Genomic DNA, 18,528 nt, shown 5'->3' on the forward strand with positions numbered 1-18,528 from the left:
CGCTTGTGTGTTCCGGTAAGTTGCGCATAGCGGCGGAAGTCCAAAGCTGCTGTGTAATTGTAGAGTTTAGCAGTGCCGATTGTTCGTGACTAAACAGTTTGTTCACACATTAGACATGCCGGACTATCTGGGAGACGACCAAAGGAAGATTAAGGAAGAGGAGAAGGATGACTCCCCTATTAGAGGTATATCTAAAATCGTTTATTTTAAACCCTAAGATATTATTTCCCGAAAGGAAGCGTCGATATCAGCTAGCAGCATTGCTAATGTTAGCTTAGCTCGTTGAAAACAGTTTGCTCCTGCTGAATGTATTTGTTACCATGTTGTTATAAATATGATGTGTTGGTGGTTTATACTGCATCGCTCAGTCCGACAACAGTGTCGGAGTGCAAACGCATTCATGTGATTGTGATTCTTTTTTAAAGCTTTGGATGAAGGGGACATCGCTCTGCTCAAAACATATGTAAGTATGGCTTTCAAACTAAACCACGACACCAAGCAAGTGTCAAGGAAATGGAAATGATTCCACAGTGAGTGAATGTGTTGTTTGCTGTTCACCACCAGGGTCAGAGTACCTATTCCAGACAGATCAAACAAGTGGAAGATGACATTCAGCAGCTGCTCAAGAAGATAAACGAGCTGACGGGTGAGCGACGAATTCAGAAGTACATTTGTGCCCCAGCAGGGCAGTAACATGTTCTCAGTAAGCTTCTTACTGGACTTGGTGATTGTTTAAAAGCGGTCATAAGCAATAAAACGGCATTTATTTGAAAAGCTCATTTGCCGAACTAACTTTCTAAACCTTCAAAAATTCCAGCTTAGGAGGCCACTTGTGTCTGACCAAATTTCAAGTACTGGGTCAAAATCAGGGGTTTTACTCCGGCTTTCTTAGATTTTCTTTACTTGGAATTCACCATTACAATTTATAAATGTATTCAGATATTCTCAGTTTCATTTCTAACAACCAACAGTAGTACAGGAAGTATTTGGTAGCTCCATAGAAGTGGTTTACACATTAGGCTGACAAGTGGAAGGTCGCTCGTTGATTCCAGCAGGAGACGCAAATCAGAAAAGGCTTCTGAACTAAAAAGGCTGATCCTGAATGAATTTTGTCGCATCCAGAAACGATACAAAATCAGCAAGTTTAGCGAATTGTGCGTCCCAAGTTACAGACACAATGATAACTGCAGCTGCATGGTCCTGTGCATATTAACTGATTATCCTGCAACATGCACAGGACTCAATAGCACTGTTGCACAAATACATTTGGACATTTAAGTTTCATTAGGTGCCAGTTAAATCTCATGTATTTTCACTCCTTGATTTAATTATTTGGTGCTTGCACGGCCTGTTACTTCAGATGCAGCTGTCTAGCTGGCCTTTCCTGGCCACCCAGTGCCAGCCTGTACTCTGGGCTAGTTTAACACACAAAGAGAGATCACCTTTTCTGCCACAACCCACAGCTATGGGGCCAGTTTAGATTTTAAAAAGGCATGTCTAGTTGACTTTAACTCTGAAAAATGGAAAGGGCTGCATTGTTGTTGAAAATGGATCATCTTAAATTTGGAACGGTTGTCCAGCTTTATCAGAGGAGTATATATGGACGGTTTTGGTACTTTGGAGGGCTGCACAAGATGCTTTGTGTCTGATTTTTGTTTTTGTTTTTTTAATTGCACAGGCATCAAGGAGTCTGACACAGGCCTGGCTCCACCGGCTCTCTGGGATCTAGCTGCTGACAAGCAGACACTGCAGAGCGAGCAGCCGCTGCAGGTAGCAAGGTAAATGTTCGACGTTAACATCACCAAAATGTAAAGTGTGGTGTTATATCGCTGATCTTCCCTTTGGGATGTTTCGAGCGACATTCCTGTTAATCTGACGTGAATATTCTTAGCTTTCCTACTTCCTTCCACAGCATTTCCATTATGTAGCTTCATGATTCCTTATTTTTTTCTGAAAGATGCACAAAGATCATCAATGCAGACTCTGAGGATCCCAAATACATCATCAACGTCAAACAGTTTGCCAAGTTTGTGGTGGACCTGAGTGACCAGGTGGCTCCAACTGACATCGAGGAGGGCATGAGAGTGGGGTGAGGCAGAAACATGATTTAGATGTGTTGCATAGTTTCCAGAAGGTTCCGTCAGCTGTAAGCTAAGTTTGGTGTCCTTTCTGTTTTTCCAGGGTTGACAGAAACAAGTATCAGATCCACATTCCTCTGCCTCCGAAAATCGACCCCACTGTCACCATGATGCAGGTTGGGAGGCGAGGATACTTTGTGATTGTTTGGTTATCTGTCTGCTTGCATGTGATAACTCCTTGGCCCACTTGCTTTAGGTGGAAGAGAAGCCTGATGTGACCTACAGTGATGTTGGTGGATGCAAGGAGCAGATTGAGAAGCTAAGAGAGGTGGTCGAAACTCCGCTGCTCCATGTGAGTGTTCCAAAGTTAGAACCACCACTGAGGCACGAGTGAAGCAACTGTCTTCTGCACATGGGAGCTCACTAGTCGTCTTTTTCTTCTCACCAGCCTGAGAGGTTTGTCAATCTGGGAATCGAGCCTCCTAAAGGTGTGCTGCTATTTGGGCCCCCCGGTACCGGAAAGACCCTGTGTGCCCGGGCTGTGGCCAACAGAACAGACGCCTGCTTCATCAGAGTCATCGGCTCCGAGCTGGTGCAGAAATACGTGGGAGAGGTGCGCTCACGAGAAGAAAGATTAGCTGCAGTTCAGATCAGGAAGGTTGATTCTCGTAAACGTCTGACTTTTCCTGAACTCGTTCACAGGGCGCCAGGATGGTGCGTGAGCTCTTTGAGATGGCCAGGACCAAAAAGGCCTGTCTGATCTTCTTTGATGAAATTGATGCTATTGGAGGTTAGTCTTATTACTTAAAAAAAAAACATCCATTGACGTGCAGCAGTCCTTTTAATCCAGCGTGAAGAGAAATCCATTCTGAGTGTGAGCGTGTAACCCTCTGAACCTGCCAGGTGCTCGTTTTGATGACGGCGCCGGTGGAGACAACGAGGTCCAAAGGACCATGCTGGAGCTCATCAATCAGCTGGATGGTTTCGACCCCCGAGGCAACATCAAAGTGCTGATGGCCACCAACAGGCCGGACACGCTGGACCCGGCCCTGATGAGGCCCGGACGTCTGGATAGGAAGATCGAGTTCAGCCTGCCTGACCTTGAGGTGAGTTTCAAACTGGACTGTGTTACACTTCTCTGATGTAGCTCTGTCCAATTCAACCATCTTTAAACCCGCCGTTGCAGGGTCGCACCCACATCTTCAAGATCCATGCCCGCTCTATGAGTGTGGAGAGAGACATCCGCTTTGAGCTGCTGGCTCGCCTCTGTCCCAACAGCACCGGTAAGACTGCAGAGCAGACGTTACTTCCTGTCGAGTCACAGTCTCCCTCAGCTGCGTCTTTATGTTTTAGTGTTTCCTGCTCGTGTGGGTGTGGCATACATCAGCTGTCCTTTCCTTCAGAATGCTGTTGTCATAGAGACACTAAACCAGCAGTCCCCAAACCACGGACCGGTACCGGGCCGTAAGAGTTGAGGCTTGGGTGTGAAATGTATGGTTTTCAGGGGTTTCATCGTTAACGCGATTTCCCGGTGTTTGGTACCAGTACTGGTTTTATTTTGTTTTATTGATCCGCGACATCATAAAGGCCGGTCTGTGAAAATATTGTCGGAGATAAATAAAAAGTTGGGGACCGCTGCACTAAACTACTTGTTTTCTGAGTGGCTTCCAGTATTTTTCCGATTTGTTTACCGACTTCTTGTTAGTTTAGAAGAGTTCAGACCTCTTAGTGTTGTACTGATGTATGACCACACGGGGGCAACCTGTTACTTGGAAAGGTTTCTTATTGCCTTTTATAAACTTGGGAGTATGTTATGTTAAAGTAGATGAGTCTGAGGCAAGTCTTGGCTGTCCTTTAACACGATCCTGTATTTCAGCCAAGTCAAACTGTTCTGAATGGCTTGCCAGCGTGGGATAAAGGTCGTCTACATGCAGGTTTAATAGTTTCTCAGCTCTCTGAAAGTCTGAGCACTCTCTTAAATCGTGCTTCCTTTCAGGTGCCGAGATCCGCAGCGTGTGCACCGAGGCAGGAATGTTTGCCATCAGGGCCCGCAGGAAGATCGCCACAGAGAAAGATTTCCTGGAAGCCGTTAACAAGGTCATCAAATCATACGCCAAGTTCAGCGCCACTCCCAGATACATGACCTACAACTGAGTGTGTGCTTGTGTCTGATTTGGCTTTGTCAAAAAAAGAAAGTCAAAAGGATTTTGTTTTGTTGTTATTGTCGTTCACTAAAAAATAAAAGTTATTCCAGATTTCAGTTTCAGTGTTTAACAAAATAAGCACAGGGAGCTTGAAAGGCCTCCTGTGTCGTTCACTAACAGCACAATTAAAGCTGTCCACTGCATTCATATATGAGTCATATACCAATGCAAGTGTACAGTAACAGCAACATGACACTGCAAACAGACCGGAAAGGTCATTCCAGATCAGAATAACAAAAATCATACTGACAGATTATAGGTAACAATTTGGTACCAGCGTGATAATGAGGTGGTCAGTATTACATGTTTACAACACAAGGCCTCCAAAGGTACCTGCTAACATTATCATGTAGACAAAGCTGCAGCTTTAAAAAGTACTTCAGCAAACAGTGAGAACTACAACATGACTAAAGTGCAACGTCAACACTGCAGAGAAATCAGGCTGGACGCCACATCCTGAAGGTTCTGATTAAAACGATGTTCTTGCTGCTTTGGAACTTTAACAAGACTGAGATTCTTTAAGTGCACCGAGTGTGAAAAACACTCCTGATATTTCAGCTGAAAACAAGTTCACAGTGAGGTTGTGAGAGCGCCACCACGTCCCATTCCTGTGACTTGTTCTCAGTTACGTCACATCCTCTCAGGTCATGTCGCTGACCGCAGCCACAGACGGGTGAGAGTTTGAGTGCTGACAGTGAAGCACGGCGTCGTGGACGGTGGGGAACAGGAAGTCTGTGGTCAGGTCCTTAGTGAAGAACTTCAAGGTGTCCAGTTCAGCCAGCAGGTTTCCTGCAGAGAAACACGCAGCAGGCTCAGTATTTACATCAATGACAACAACCACTTTCAAACCATTTGAACACAAACAGACTGTAGTGAGGGAAAGACTCGCTGCAGCGGGGCTAATAAACGTTCTGTGCAGACACCGAGACATTCCTGCAGTGATACCTTTGTTCCATTTACAGGGCACACAAAGCAACTAAAGCAACCTGCTGTGTTCACTTCTTGGACAGCAGCTTTGTTACAGTGTGAAACGAGCCGCTGCAGCTTCATCCCTGCCTTCTTCTGGCTAGCCGCCACTCTGAAAACATCCTGAGCGCTCGTGAGCTGAAATACTGAAAGTGAACTGTAAATATATCGTGTGACATCATGTTTACCATTTGGTTCCAAATGATATCTTCTCATTTTCAATCCCAAATGTGCAGAACAGGAGTGTCCTGTTTGTTACTGCAGGAATGGCTTCAGTCTGTGAACCACAGGCTGTGTCTGTCAGGACCCACAGGCTTAATCATTCAAACCAAAACTTTCAGAGTTCTGTCATAGCGCTTGTTGCCTGTTTCCATCCTTTACATTATGACCCCAGTGTGTGGAACTTGTCTTTATTATGGGTCTCCACTTACAGACCTTATCATGTTCTCATTCATGCAAACATCGAAATCAGCCAATCACATGGCAGAAGCTCAATGCAGACATCAGCTGGAGTTCAAGGCGAGCATCAGAATGAACATGGCATGACTGTAGATATCAGACGTGCTGAGTGTTTTAGAAGTTGCTGGGACTTTCCAACACAATCATCTCCGAGGTTTACAGAGGACGGTCTGAACAAGAGAACGTAACAGGCGAGCAGCAGTTCTCTGGGAGAAGATGCTTCAGTGATGTCAGAGAACAATTGTGTCGAGCGTGACAGGAAGGTAAGAGTGACTCAAATAACCACGTGTTACCACCAAAGAGCTTCTCTGAATGCACCTCGTGTTGGAAAGCAGATGGGCTACAGCAGCATCAGACCACAGGGCGCCACATCGCCCAGCTACAAACAGAAACCTGAGGTTGCAGTATGCACAGGCTTTCTGTAGCAGACTTTGGTATAAACATCATAACAGCATGGATTCCTCCTGCATTGAATCAGTGGTGCTACAGTGTGAGGGATATTTCCACGTCCATGCCTTTCTGACCACAGTGTACCAACTCCTGCAGGACGATGTGTAACCAAGCACCAGTCCTCTTTAACTGGTTTCATGAACAGTTCATGGTCCACAAGTAGTCCCCACAGCTATTTGTAAAGATAAGAGGATAGATGGATGGATGGGTTTTAATTGCGTTTTGTACGTAGTGCGTATAAAACAGAGCATGTGTACAGATATTTTCAGATCTAATGAAAAGTCTTAATAGTCACTTACTGTTGCAGCCAGCTATGACCACCCGGACATCTACGGCGGCATACTCTTTAATGACCTGCACAAACAGGTAACAGATAAAAACAGATAATAGTTTTAGTATTTGGGCTCCACACCATGAAACGGTGACTGGAGTTCAGTGAAAATATGCAGCTGGTGTTCCTGTGCAGTGCAGCGCTGGAGAAAGGGCCAGAACCTGTCTGATGGCTTTAGCTCCCACTGAGTCGATGAAAGTTGCAGACGTCCAGTCCAGGATGATGGAGTGGACTGTGCTGAAAGGCTCAAGGAAGACCGCCTCCTCTGAGTCGCCATGTGTGTCGCCAAACTGGCCGTTCTTCTGATCCTCCGCCACGTGGCTCTGGGACAAAACTTCATGAGTCACTGCCTCATCCTTGTACTAGAAACAAAGTAGCACCACAAAACATATTATATACACACACACGACCGTCACATGAGTGTGTATTTAACCTGTTGACAAAGCTCAAAGTTTGGATAGACAAAAGAAAAACAGCGACCCACCTTGGCACAGATTTTCAGCGGAGACGACTGATTGCTGTTCGTCTTCTCTCTTTTTTTTTGGGCTTTCCGAGCAGCTTGTAAGTGTTCAGGGTTTAGCCCCGTCTGTAAAGATCAACATAATCACAACAGAGCTGTTAACATCCAACTCAGCACGTCATTCTTCCTCACTCCTTTACCTCTACCGTTACCTCACGTCTTATTTTGGCATTTTCTCTGATAATTATTCATATTCATGTCTCTCTTCCACAGCATGTCTTTATCCTGTCTTCCTTCTCTCACCCCAACCAATCACAGCAGATGGCCCCGCCCCTCCCTGAGCCTGGTTCTGCTGGAGGTTTCTTCCTGTTAAAAGGGAGTTTTTCCTTCCCACTGTCACCAAAGTGCTGCTCATAGGGGGTCATATGATTGTTGGCGTTTCTCTGCATGTATTATTGTAGGGTCTACTGTACAATATAAAGCTCCTTGTGGCGACTGTTGTTGTGATTTGGCGCTGTATAAATAAAGTTGAATTGAATATGAAAAACAAAAATGAGAACTGAAACAATGTTTTACAAAACAAACACATATCGACGTCTTTACTTTTAAACTTTAACACAATAAGCATGACGCACATGATCAACTGCTTTCAGTAATATCTGTGCTTCACCTGATTTGTCACAAAACAAGCGTTAATCTTGCACATAGATAACCTGAGTAAAAGCAAAATGCAGTTTTCAACGTGTGATTTCATTGTTTAACCAACACAAGCTATCCAAACCTGCACCTAGGTGAAAACGTAATTACCCAGAATTCATAGTTCCATCAACTGTCCAAGCTCTGAAGCAGTAAAGCAATGACCCTGTTACCCTTTGCAGCTGATCGTGGCACCGTGTTGCTTTTTGAGCTCTTGTAGCGTCTCTTTGTGTTATTGAGGCGATCAGGCACGGCTGTGACTCGTAAACACCGAGCTAAATCCATGATCTTACAACGGGACTCTTTTCCCCTTTAAGGACTCAACATGCCACCACAGAGACTGATCCCTAGGAATCAGGTGTTGCTGGTAAAGCTGGCACAGTTACTCCTTAGGTTAAGACTGGGAGAGGCTGGGAATATTTCCCACACGGTGCTTGGATACTGGATAAACCTTTGTTTCAATTCACACAGTAAAGTTAAAATGTATTCTTTGCTCTTAGTTATTTGAACACATAAAAAAGCAGAAATGACGTAGAAACGTTTTCACTGAACTGTTGAAGGTTCAGCTGTAACGTGAACAGGCTACAACTGCAAACCTTCGTTTGTAGCCAACACAGTGAAAACACAAGCAAACGGATTCCTGCTCATCTCAAAGTAGAGCTCTGCTCGTATCTACCACCAGATAATTACACGCTCACGCTGCTCCTCTCAGACCGAGTCAGGGAAGACCCAGTGATAATAAGTGCTTCACACGTTTCCCCCACAAAAGGGTTTCTGTTTGCTTGCACACACTCAAACACACTGCTACCTTCTCCTTGAGGCTGTTCACATACAGGTCACTGTTAGCAAAGTAGATTGAAGAGTTGGAGTGGAAAATCTTAATCCCCTCATATTCAGCCGCCTGAGAACACAAACAGCAGGCTTGGTCAGTGTGGATGTTTCACACGGAGCAGGTTTCTCTCCTCACACATTTACCTCTTCATACTCGTCGACGTCACAGTAGAGCCCCGTGTTAGCGACGTGACCCAGGATGGAAGTTTTAGGGCTGGAAGAGGAAGGAAACAGCTCAGAGCACAAATCAAACCTGCTCTTTGAAAACTCTCACAGCTGCCTTTAAGCTTCAGTTCAAGGAAAAACATGTCCGTATCATTACCTCTGTGTCCTGTATACGACTGTCAATATGGCGAATGTGACGGCCACCAGGAGGCCGTAGTCCAGTCCCAGCAGCACAGAAGCGATAAAGGCGATCACCCAGATGGCCTGAGAGGACAAAAAGGAAAGTAACATGAAACTAGCATGAAGAGGAAGCGTTTTGCAAGACCAAAGCAGTTTTACATAAGCAAATGTCTTCAGACGACGTGCATTTATCTGATCGTTTCCACTCCTGCACATCATAGTCACGCTTCTGTCTGCAAGCTCAGCTTCTCCACCGTGTATTCACTCGGGTTCACATACACACCTCTCAGAACAACGGTGCACTTTAAGTCAGCTAAGCTTGGTTTTAAAGACTGACCAGTTCAATCTTGCTGGTCCTCCACAGACTGGGAATGTCTCTGAACTGCTTGAACATCCCTATGAGGTTGACCATGATGATGGCAGCCAGCGCAGTCTGAGAAACACAAGCAAACGAGAGCCAAAGAAGACATTCAGGTGTGTGCGGTCTCACGGGTAACGCCCAAACGTCAAACAGGAACTCACCTGAGGGAGCGGCTCGAAGACAAAGCCGACGGCCACCACCACCAGCAGCACCAGCAGCGACGCCAGGAGCCCTGCAATCTAAAGCACACATAAAAAGCAATAACTCCATCAACACACCTCTCACTCTAACAACAGCTTTACAGCACCAATTTAGATAGTGTAATCGCTCCTGCAGCTCGTGTGCGTCACCTGTGTTTTGCCTCCTGTGCTCTCCTGGACCAGACTCCTCGACATGGAGCAGGTGACGGCAAACGTTTGGAAGAAAGAGCTGATGAAGTTACAGAGACCGAGTGCAATGAGCTCCTGAAAGTGGACACGTGGAGGAAAACCGTGAAAAAGAGAGGAAAGTCCTTCTGCAGCAACATTTTCACACGTCAGCTTTGGACAATTTCAGGAAAATGCGACCCGTATATTTTCCACAGTCGTGCTTTGCTAAATGCGTGACCTGCATTTATGTGTCAGCTATGTGTCACTGGAGGACACGCTTTGCTCAGTCTTCAACGAGTAGTACAGTCAGGCAACTATACAACGCTCCAAACAACTCAGTGTTCAATGAAATGAACACGTTCCAACAAACTGGAACAATGAACCTTTTTGTGAGCAGCATTTCCAATATCAGCGCGCAGGATAAAAATATAACTTTACAAGATTTGCAGCAAACAGCTAGAGGACGTCCCGTCATCCAGAAGACCCAAAGTGTCCTAACCAAACATTTAGTCACACACAGTGCCAGAGGCTCATCAGCAGCTCCCCCCGTGGACACACTCACCTGGTTGCCATCCACACTGTAGCCATGTTTCAGGGCAAAGATCTTGGCCAGCGAGACGTCCATGGAGAATCCTACAATCGCTATAGCAAAAGAATCTGTGACCAAATTGGGCAGCAGCGAGATGTTTGGGGCAGCCGGAGGGCGAAGCCTGTAACCAATAAGTCAACATCTGTATACCTCTGTCACATACGTGTAGAGAACACGAGCTTAAACCAAAAGACACTTAAACAAATCTATAGAGTGTGCGGCCTACCCTGTCGGTATGTTCCCAACCACATGGACCTTGTATTCCTTTGATAACGACAAACCATAGGAGATGCCCGTGGACACGATGACCACAATGATCTCTCCAGGAACGGGAATGGGCAGCTTCTTCTTGAAGCGCTCGTTGAGAACTTTGATCACGTAAAGGAAGATGATACACCCAAGCCCCAGAAGGAAAGTGGCAATATTGGTGCTGGTGATTCTGCTGAGCACTGCTTTGACACTCTGCAGTGACAGAAAGGTAAGTGTTAGCGATTCATTGACCATTCTGGGAAGGAGAAAGACAGGGCCTCTCAAAACTCACATAAATAGCAGAGAGAAACCCAGAATAACGCTGCGTTTCCACCCCCAGCAGGTACTTCAGCTGGGAGATGACGACGTGCATGGATGCTGCTGTGGTGAAGCCTCGCACCAGGGGCTCGGTGAGGTAGATTGCTACAAAGCCAAACCTGAGAAGACCTAAAACAATCTGAAAGGAACGCAGAAGAAGAGGGGGGTCATTCTGTTTTTGAAAAACAATGTTTCATACAGAAACATTTAAAATCGAGTTGATACATCAACAGTGATTCAGACATGCTGCTGCTGCTTTGGATAAACAGTGAGATTAGCCACGGCTGCTCTGCAGGTGGGAGGCTGACCTGGATGAGTCCCGCCAGGGTTGTGACCATCACGGCCACCTGGACCCTGCTCTTATCACGAAGCTCCACGTTGATGGCATCAGATGCGTTGGATCCAGTAGCATTGATATTCATAAACATGCTGTCTGGTGCCTCCCTCACAGCGACGCCCCCAATCATCAGACTTATGACAGCAAAGGTACCTGCAGGTCATCGACACAAACGCAGCGCTATGATAGGCTGGGGTCAAAGCTGATGTCGAGTACAACGAGCGCTCAAACCCAGCACAGAAACTGCAGACTTGTGCTCGCACCGGCCTTTCCTCTCACCGGCCTGTGACGGTAAAGGCCGTCCTGCCTCTCGTTCTCTGCCAGAGGGGACCGTCATCATTCCCACAGCAACCTGATGTCAGGCCAGATTTTAGCCAGCGGTGATTTACAATCTTTGCAGATTAGCTCCTCAGCTTCAAAGGGTTGAGCAGGTCTAGTTTATTGGACCCATTTGTTGGACGGATTTAAACTGACAATTGAGACAAGCGTGACAGCGTTGGAGAAAAGAAAGCAGCCAGATTGGTGAGACAACTGAGGCTGGGTTTAATGAAAACTCAGTCCTGCTGCTTATGTCAGTCTTTACGTAGTTAGAGGCAGCGAGTTTTACAATCCCAGTTCTGGAAGATGTTAGAAAGTGAAGTTTTACAACATCTGTCAAGCTCAGATTTTAAAAACCTTCCACAGGAGACACATTCTGAGGGGTTATAATGTTACAGTTTTTGCTGTTTTGTTTTTACATTTATTAAACTTTCAAATTCACAAAAATGATGTGGGTACATGCTGATTATCACTTAGGCTACGTTCACACTGCAGGCGAAAGCGCATCAAATCCGACTTTTTTGACCCTATGCGACCCATATCCGATCATGGTGTGACAGTGTGAACGGCACAAATCCGATATTTTCAAATCCGATCTGGGTCACTTTCGTATGTGGTCCTGAATCCGACACATATCCGATGTTTTAGAAAGCGACTGCTGTTTGATGGTCATGTCGCATTAAATCCGTCTTTTACGTCACTGACACAAGACAGACGCCAATTATCAGCGCCCGAGAAGACATCGCGAACGCTTCCTGGCCATCCAGTGTAGATGTCAGTGAAACTGCTGGGAAGACAACGTTGGAGAAACGTGAACATTTTATTTGTTCTGTATAATCTGCGGATTCTGACAGCAATCTGCAGCTATCCTTTGAAGCACCGCTCCTTTAAAACAGCAATAAGGATAATTATTAGGTTATCCACATTATTATGTAAATAACAAAATAACTTCAAGCAAAAATTGGGAAACGTGAAGTCCAAAGTCTTTATATTAAGGCCATCAGTCAAACAATACTGTTGGTCTGGGTCTAAACAGAGCGCGTTGTGTGTGACGTCTTCTTTTGCGCGTTTGCTGTCACATTTTATTTGTAGTGTGAACGAGCAGACAAAAAAAATCGGATTTGATCAAAAAATCTGAATTGAGCATTAAGACCTGCAGAGTGAACGTAGCCTAAGAGACTAAAAACATTTAAACCTGCTGGGACTGAAACCACCCATATGGAAAAGATACATATAAATCTTATAAAGTTTGTATCTGTCTTGTGTGAAACTTGCATGAAAAGCATATAAGAGTGAAAACAGATATAAGATCCCTTGAAAAATTATATAATGAAACTTGTATGTTTTGGATACTTACTAAAACAATATATGAAAGTAATGAGAAAGTGGCCACTTTCATGAGTAATCACATATAAGTTTTTACTATTTCTTTTCCATATGGGCAGAGCACAAGGTTAAGCCTCTGTGGACAGTATTTACTTTAAAGGTAGAGGTCAAAGGTGACATTTGGATGCAGATTTTTTTTTTATTAGTCGTTTATTTATCCAGGTAAAAAAATCTCATTGAGATTAAAAATCTCATTTCCAAGAGAGACCTTGGAAATGAGCCCCAGCATCACTTCCTCAATGTTAATCAGAATTTTAAAGACATTTTAAGAACGTTTGAAGATCAGGTAATAACGTCATATTTACAGTCCCCATAAACACTCTCAGTGAGAAGGTAAGCAGCATGTATACAGCACTGTCTGTATAATATCAATACACATGTATGAATGACAGTTTAAGTTAGAAGGTTTTGTCAGTTTTTAACCAATAAAATCATTAGTGGAGCTTGAAGACCTCGGTGGATGTCAGTCAAATATGAATGGAGTCTTAACATGACGTCACTCCCTCCACACACACACACACACACACACACCTCGTCTATCACGTGATAACGGGGTTTTCTTATTTGCTTTCAGAACCTGCACCTGTAGGTAGAGTCGTCCACCCTCACGTGCACACAGACAGAACCACAGTACAAACTACTGCAAACAGAAGAACAAACTGTAACCTACAGAGCACAGCTGTGACGGGATCATCTGTGGGAGCAGAAGCCTTCGTCTGGAAGGCAGAAACTGAATCTCACTATGCAAAGTGTGAGAACATGAAGCACTGTGGTTTAGTCTGTGGGACCACGGAGCTCTTTCTGCTCTTTCTGTTCTTCACAGAGAAATATCCAAACCATCGCACATACGAAGAGGACCACGAAGGTTTAATAAAAGCACAGTTGGCTTTAACAAAATGAAACGTAATATTTTTATCGCACCTGTCCTTTTTCAGGAAAACCTCTCCCACACACAGTTGCACTAAACCAAACATCACTGCAGCACTTTGGTGCTGTTCATCAAGTGTGTGCTTTCTGATTAAAAGGCTCATCTGTGTCTTATTCTGCCATAATGTGACGTGTTGTTTCCTCACCATGTGACAGTTTTACAGGAACACTTCCTGTTTGCGAGGTGCTTCATTGGGTCCAACTGTCAGAGGGACTCATAGGTCACAGCTGGCATTTGAGACTTGGACCCATTTCAAGGAAAGGAAGCTGTCACAGGGTGAGGTCGCTGAAATGTCACAATCCTCCCGTGAAAGCTAAGCACACAGTTAGCACGCATACAAACATTTCCTCCACACCTGAATCACTGTGTAACCCAGTGCACCTCACAGTCACTACAGACACAGCTGTGTGGAAAATGACTCGTCGCCTGCAAGACTTTGATGTGACACCATTAATGTGGATTAAGAAAAATATAAAAAGCTCAACCATGTAAAAATGACATCATCTTAACTACATTTGTCTTTTCTCTCAAAAAGCAAGCGAGAAAAGAAAACAGCTCGGTGCGTCTGAACGTCACCATGTTGGTGTTCTGAAAGCAGACATGAGGAACAGAGGGGGAGCCAATGAGAGACAAGTTCTGGACAATGAGAGTCAGGCTGGAAACAAATCAGCTATAGTTTCCTATCCTCATAATAGGCAGCAAAGCATTACTGGAAATACTGTTAGACGTGAGGAAGCAGCCGTGGCAGAGCACACAGCTGCAGTGAAACACAGGAGCTGGCTTCCATGGTTTCTTTATTCCAAACGAACATCGAGCTGGAAAATGAAGAAGCTAGCACTCAGTGCCACATCCAGGAAGCAGCAGTTTCCTTCATATACAATCATTTTCTTCTTATACATCTTATTTAAAATCTTCTTTCTTGGCGAGAACCTTAACACCAACTTTACATTTAACACTAAACTGAAAGGAAACGTCAGACCGTGTCAGGGTGTGTCTGTTTGGATCGATTTCAAACGATAAATAAATATTTTGATAAATATTTAGGTCGGGGCATCACCGTGGCGACGGTACCTTTAATTTCTCTCCTCTGTACATGTAGCTTCAACAGCAGAACATGAAATTTTCTGTTGTGTGTGTGTGTTGGGGGCGGGGAGTACATAAGAGGGCGGAGCTTATGGAACAATGACGAGCATATTGTAAATGTTTTCTTGTGCGTGGGCAGAGCCGGTCACACAGGGCCATGAGGTCAGAACAGAGACGGCTCTCTCACCTACTGATATGTGTCTGGACGTGCCAAAGAAGGTGTACAGCAGGACCGGGTAGAAGGAGGAGTACAGACCATAAACAGGAGGCACCGCAGCCAGCATAGCGTAGGCTAGTCCTGTGGAGCAGGGAAGATAACACGTTTCCAGATAAACAATCCTGGAGGTTCAGTGACTCCATCACAGTGTCAAAGTGTCAGCGATGCCAAAACAGAGTCAGCATGAAGCAGAAACTGCTCCTCTGGAGCCGCAGCCGGCCCTGCTCGCAGCCTCCGTGCTTCACACGGCGCTGCTGCACGGTTCACTGACCTTGTGGAAGCTGCACGACTCCCGTGCTGAGACCTGAGACCACGTCTGAAAAGAGGTACTTCTTGACTGGATACGACGGCAGCCATGAGAGAATAGGCATGAAGCTCAGAGCTGCTGCCTTGGCCTTCTCTGAAGAACACCTGTGGATATTCAACACCAATCAGATTTTTAAAAGCCTCCACAGACGATACTCTGACCACACAAAGTTTTTCTGGAGTCGGTTTTCATGTTGTTGGCTGCAGGATTCAAGAAGCCCCCTCGTGTTAGCTGAACTTTGGTATGACTCGTGCTTCACAATATCACTCCTATACCTTTAATAGCAGCACCACGTGATTTACACTGGTTAACAGATATTTGTTCATTCTTACACCACAGAAATATCATTTCAGTGATGTAGCAATATTTGTTCTGCTGTTACAGATTTAAGCCCCAACACAACTTCACCCTCACTCTGCACTACAGCCAAGAGTTATTTAAGAAACATCAATGTTTTACAACATTATGACACGTTTGTTGTTCCCTCTGCAAAATGACAAGAAAGCATCTCTATAAATGACTCTTTAACGTGTCACTGTGTCGATTCCCTCCCTGAGCTCTGCCACACCCTCTGCCTCGCCCCCTGCGTCCTGTGGATGGTTATGAGTGCAGACCCGTTCTTCACTAACTCCCGGGTTGCTCGCTGTACGGTTCCAATGCACATCTCTGCTTTTGTATGAAGCCTCCTCCTCCTCAGCTCCCCTCAGTAAGCCCTCCCACCTGTCTCAGTCCCAAATTGCCAGCGAGCTGGCATCAGCATGTCATTTCCCAGCCTTGTTCGGCGACTTGTTTAACCCCGACTTCTCCCCCTTTTGCTTGCACTTTGAAACATTTGCCCAGCTGCATCAGTTCCCAAATAAAAAGCAGGGACAGAGGATCCCGAGTTTGTGCAGTTTAGCTCTGAATAACTTTTTCATTTGTTTTTAAATGTTAGAATGCAACATAATCTATTTGAAGATCAGTGTTGGAGCTTTTTTGCATTTTAATATGTTAAACGTCTTATTTTTCCACTCATCTAAAGGACATTCGAAGGTTGCACATCAACTCCCACAGATTTCCCACTGTCTTCTGGCTTCAGTTTATACAGCACACTGGGATCTTGTGTGTGGATCTATGTCGATGCTGATCTGTTCAACGACACGTTAACAGGAAATGTCCAGAGAAAGACTTACTGGAACTTTTCTGCCAGCTTCTGACAATTTGTGGTGGTGTCTTCTTTGCGTTTAAGAAGCTGTGCCTGGATCAGAGTTTCATTGTAGACAGGACGCTCGATCCTGTAAATCAGCTGGGAGTCTTCATCCTCTCGAGCTGCTGCAGCCACCACTTCTTCTTCTTGCTCCATGGTAGAGGCCGGAGGGCTGACGTAGAATCTATGTCCCGTGTAGTTTATCTCTCCCGCTTTTTCTTCTCGGCTGGTATATCCTCATTCCTTAAACCTTTTCAGAGCAAGCGGGGACAAGACATGACAAGATAGTTATGATTTCTACAAGCATGGGTGACGATAATAAGAAAGCCCTTTGCTATGACGACAAAGATTTCAGTTTGATTTGCAAAGCTGCAACTTTCGAGTAAATATTTGGTCTCTGACCAGCTTATGTAATGGCTTGCATTAAGTCTGATGTACTGGGGGAAAGGTTTGCTGAATAAATCATACGGCATAGAGTTTCCTCAGGGTGGGTGCGCAGTGTTTTACAGCTACAGGCAAACCTCTCTCCCAAAGGTCTTGCAACCACACGTCTTCATGGACCACGATCGAGGAACAAAGCCATGCATGTGGGTAACGTTTATAAAAGAGGAAACACGTAGCTGGTCTGGTTAAGTACTTGGATTACAGCTCGACATGGTGCCTTCAAAGTCAATCCAAAAAAACAAAAAAATCAAATCTCTGGCTATGCAGATAAATAGTGAATGAAACTACTGTGATACTGTGAGAATAGCAGGCGACTGTTAGAAAGGTTAGAATACAGTTCTGTATTTGATATTTACATTAATTATTTATTAAATCTATAGACATTATTTTAAATATAATAATATGCAAATGAGTAACACTTGCTTGTTTTTCCCGTGTGTGGAACAGGTCCTGAACATTAACAGTCACAGGTTTTATATATCATGCAGAATCTCCTGTTCAGTCATTCTGGCGCCGACAGTTGAACGCCTCGCGCTTCTTCCCATTTCCTCTCCTCTGCTAGCTCGCTCACATCACATTGTAAAAAGCAGCTTTGATAAATTCAAAGCGGAGACACGAAATTTTAATTAAAGGGCCAATATGTGCTACAGGTACGACGGCGAGCGTAACTACAGCAGCTCCCGTGGCTGTGACAGAAGCTTTCACCTCCTCACAGGGAAACACGCTAACTCAAAGATACTAGCAAAGATACTTCGCTCACCTCCATCCTCCTTGTTTCCCTCCAGCTGCTAAGATGCTGTCGGCTCCAGGAGAACACAAGTACATAAACTGACCTCTTCGGTTGAAGTTTAACAAGGGCAACGTCCTTTAACTAGAGCACCAAACGCTGACGATAAACCACAGATAGAATGTGCGGACAGGATGAGTCCCTCTGCTTAACACTTTCTTGCAACTTCCGGTCCGCAAGAACGGGAGTAGCTCTGCACGCATGCGTTGTTGTCTTTATCATCCCACTTTGTAGTCCTAAAACAAAGGGCAGGCCTACTTTATGTTCTTGCTATGCTTTAATATCAGTGCTAGAAGACAGGAATGAAAGGGGACCTTTACATTTTAGCAGTTTTTGTCTAAAAGGTTTTCCAAATCTGGCATTTCCTGTTCTCTCTCAAGATAAATACCAAATATGGCAGGCACATTTATTACAGACACACAACACCGCTGTAGACACTCATCTACTGGAGTCAGAGTGGGAGCTCTCGTGTTTGGGGACAGGGGGTGGATGATGAAAGCAGAAAGTGTTTGACGTGTGGCAGGCTTGGCCCCCTCCTCCCGGTGCCGTGTTGTATCACCAACACGTGCTGCAAGCCAGGATTCGGCTTTGGAGTGAGCACTCGTATAACTGCAAATGAGGAAAATGACTTTAGTTGAAGTTTATTTATGGTCTGTGTGAAATCACAAGACTGCAGTCAGAGAGAAAGAGCGCTCAGAGAAAGCTGCCGTGCTTTCAGGGAGACTGTGAAGTTACTAAAGATGAATCCGTCCTCACTCTGACCGCCAGCTGTACTCTGCGCAGCCGCAAACTGTTTGTATGCCTAAAGAAAAGCCACGTCCAGTTTATTA

General features: G+C 45.0%; 2 protein-coding genes across 2 annotated transcripts; one reads left to right on the plus strand and one right to left on the minus strand.

The window, feature by feature from the left end:
• Positions 1 to 10: 10 nt before the first annotated feature.
• Positions 11 to 4,333, plus strand: psmc2 (proteasome 26S subunit, ATPase 2). The gene is made up of 12 exons (XM_084909330.1): positions 11 to 185; positions 426 to 463; positions 565 to 646; positions 1,679 to 1,778; positions 1,958 to 2,089; positions 2,182 to 2,254; positions 2,335 to 2,430; positions 2,527 to 2,691; positions 2,781 to 2,868; positions 2,982 to 3,184; positions 3,265 to 3,361; positions 4,075 to 4,333. Exons 1-12 carry the CDS (start codon positions 116 to 118, stop codon positions 4,230 to 4,232), a joined length of 1,302 nt encoding a protein of 433 aa, XP_084765456.1. The 5' UTR covers positions 11 to 115; the 3' UTR covers positions 4,233 to 4,333.
• On the minus strand, positions 4,280 to 17,881 carry slc26a5 (solute carrier family 26 member 5). The gene is made up of 18 exons (XM_084909326.1): positions 17,672 to 17,881; positions 16,454 to 16,717; positions 15,246 to 15,385; positions 14,945 to 15,055; positions 11,014 to 11,195; positions 10,680 to 10,844; positions 10,365 to 10,600; positions 10,112 to 10,259; positions 9,532 to 9,645; positions 9,343 to 9,420; positions 9,158 to 9,253; positions 8,798 to 8,904; positions 8,620 to 8,689; positions 8,453 to 8,545; positions 6,973 to 7,074; positions 6,650 to 6,850; positions 6,457 to 6,511; positions 4,280 to 5,071 (listed from the first exon to the last, which is right to left on the minus strand). Exons 2-18 carry the CDS (start codon positions 16,621 to 16,623, stop codon positions 4,923 to 4,925), a joined length of 2,217 nt encoding a protein of 738 aa, XP_084765452.1. The 5' UTR covers positions 16,624 to 16,717; positions 17,672 to 17,881; the 3' UTR covers positions 4,280 to 4,922.
• Between the last annotated feature and the right edge of the window lie 647 nt (positions 17,882 to 18,528).

Source organism: Perissodus microlepis, chromosome 17, assembly GCF_051167445.1.
Source record: "Perissodus microlepis isolate ML-2025 ecotype Zambia chromosome 17, ASM5116744v1, whole genome shotgun sequence".
Taxonomy (NCBI): domain Eukaryota; kingdom Metazoa; phylum Chordata; class Actinopteri; order Cichliformes; family Cichlidae; genus Perissodus; species Perissodus microlepis.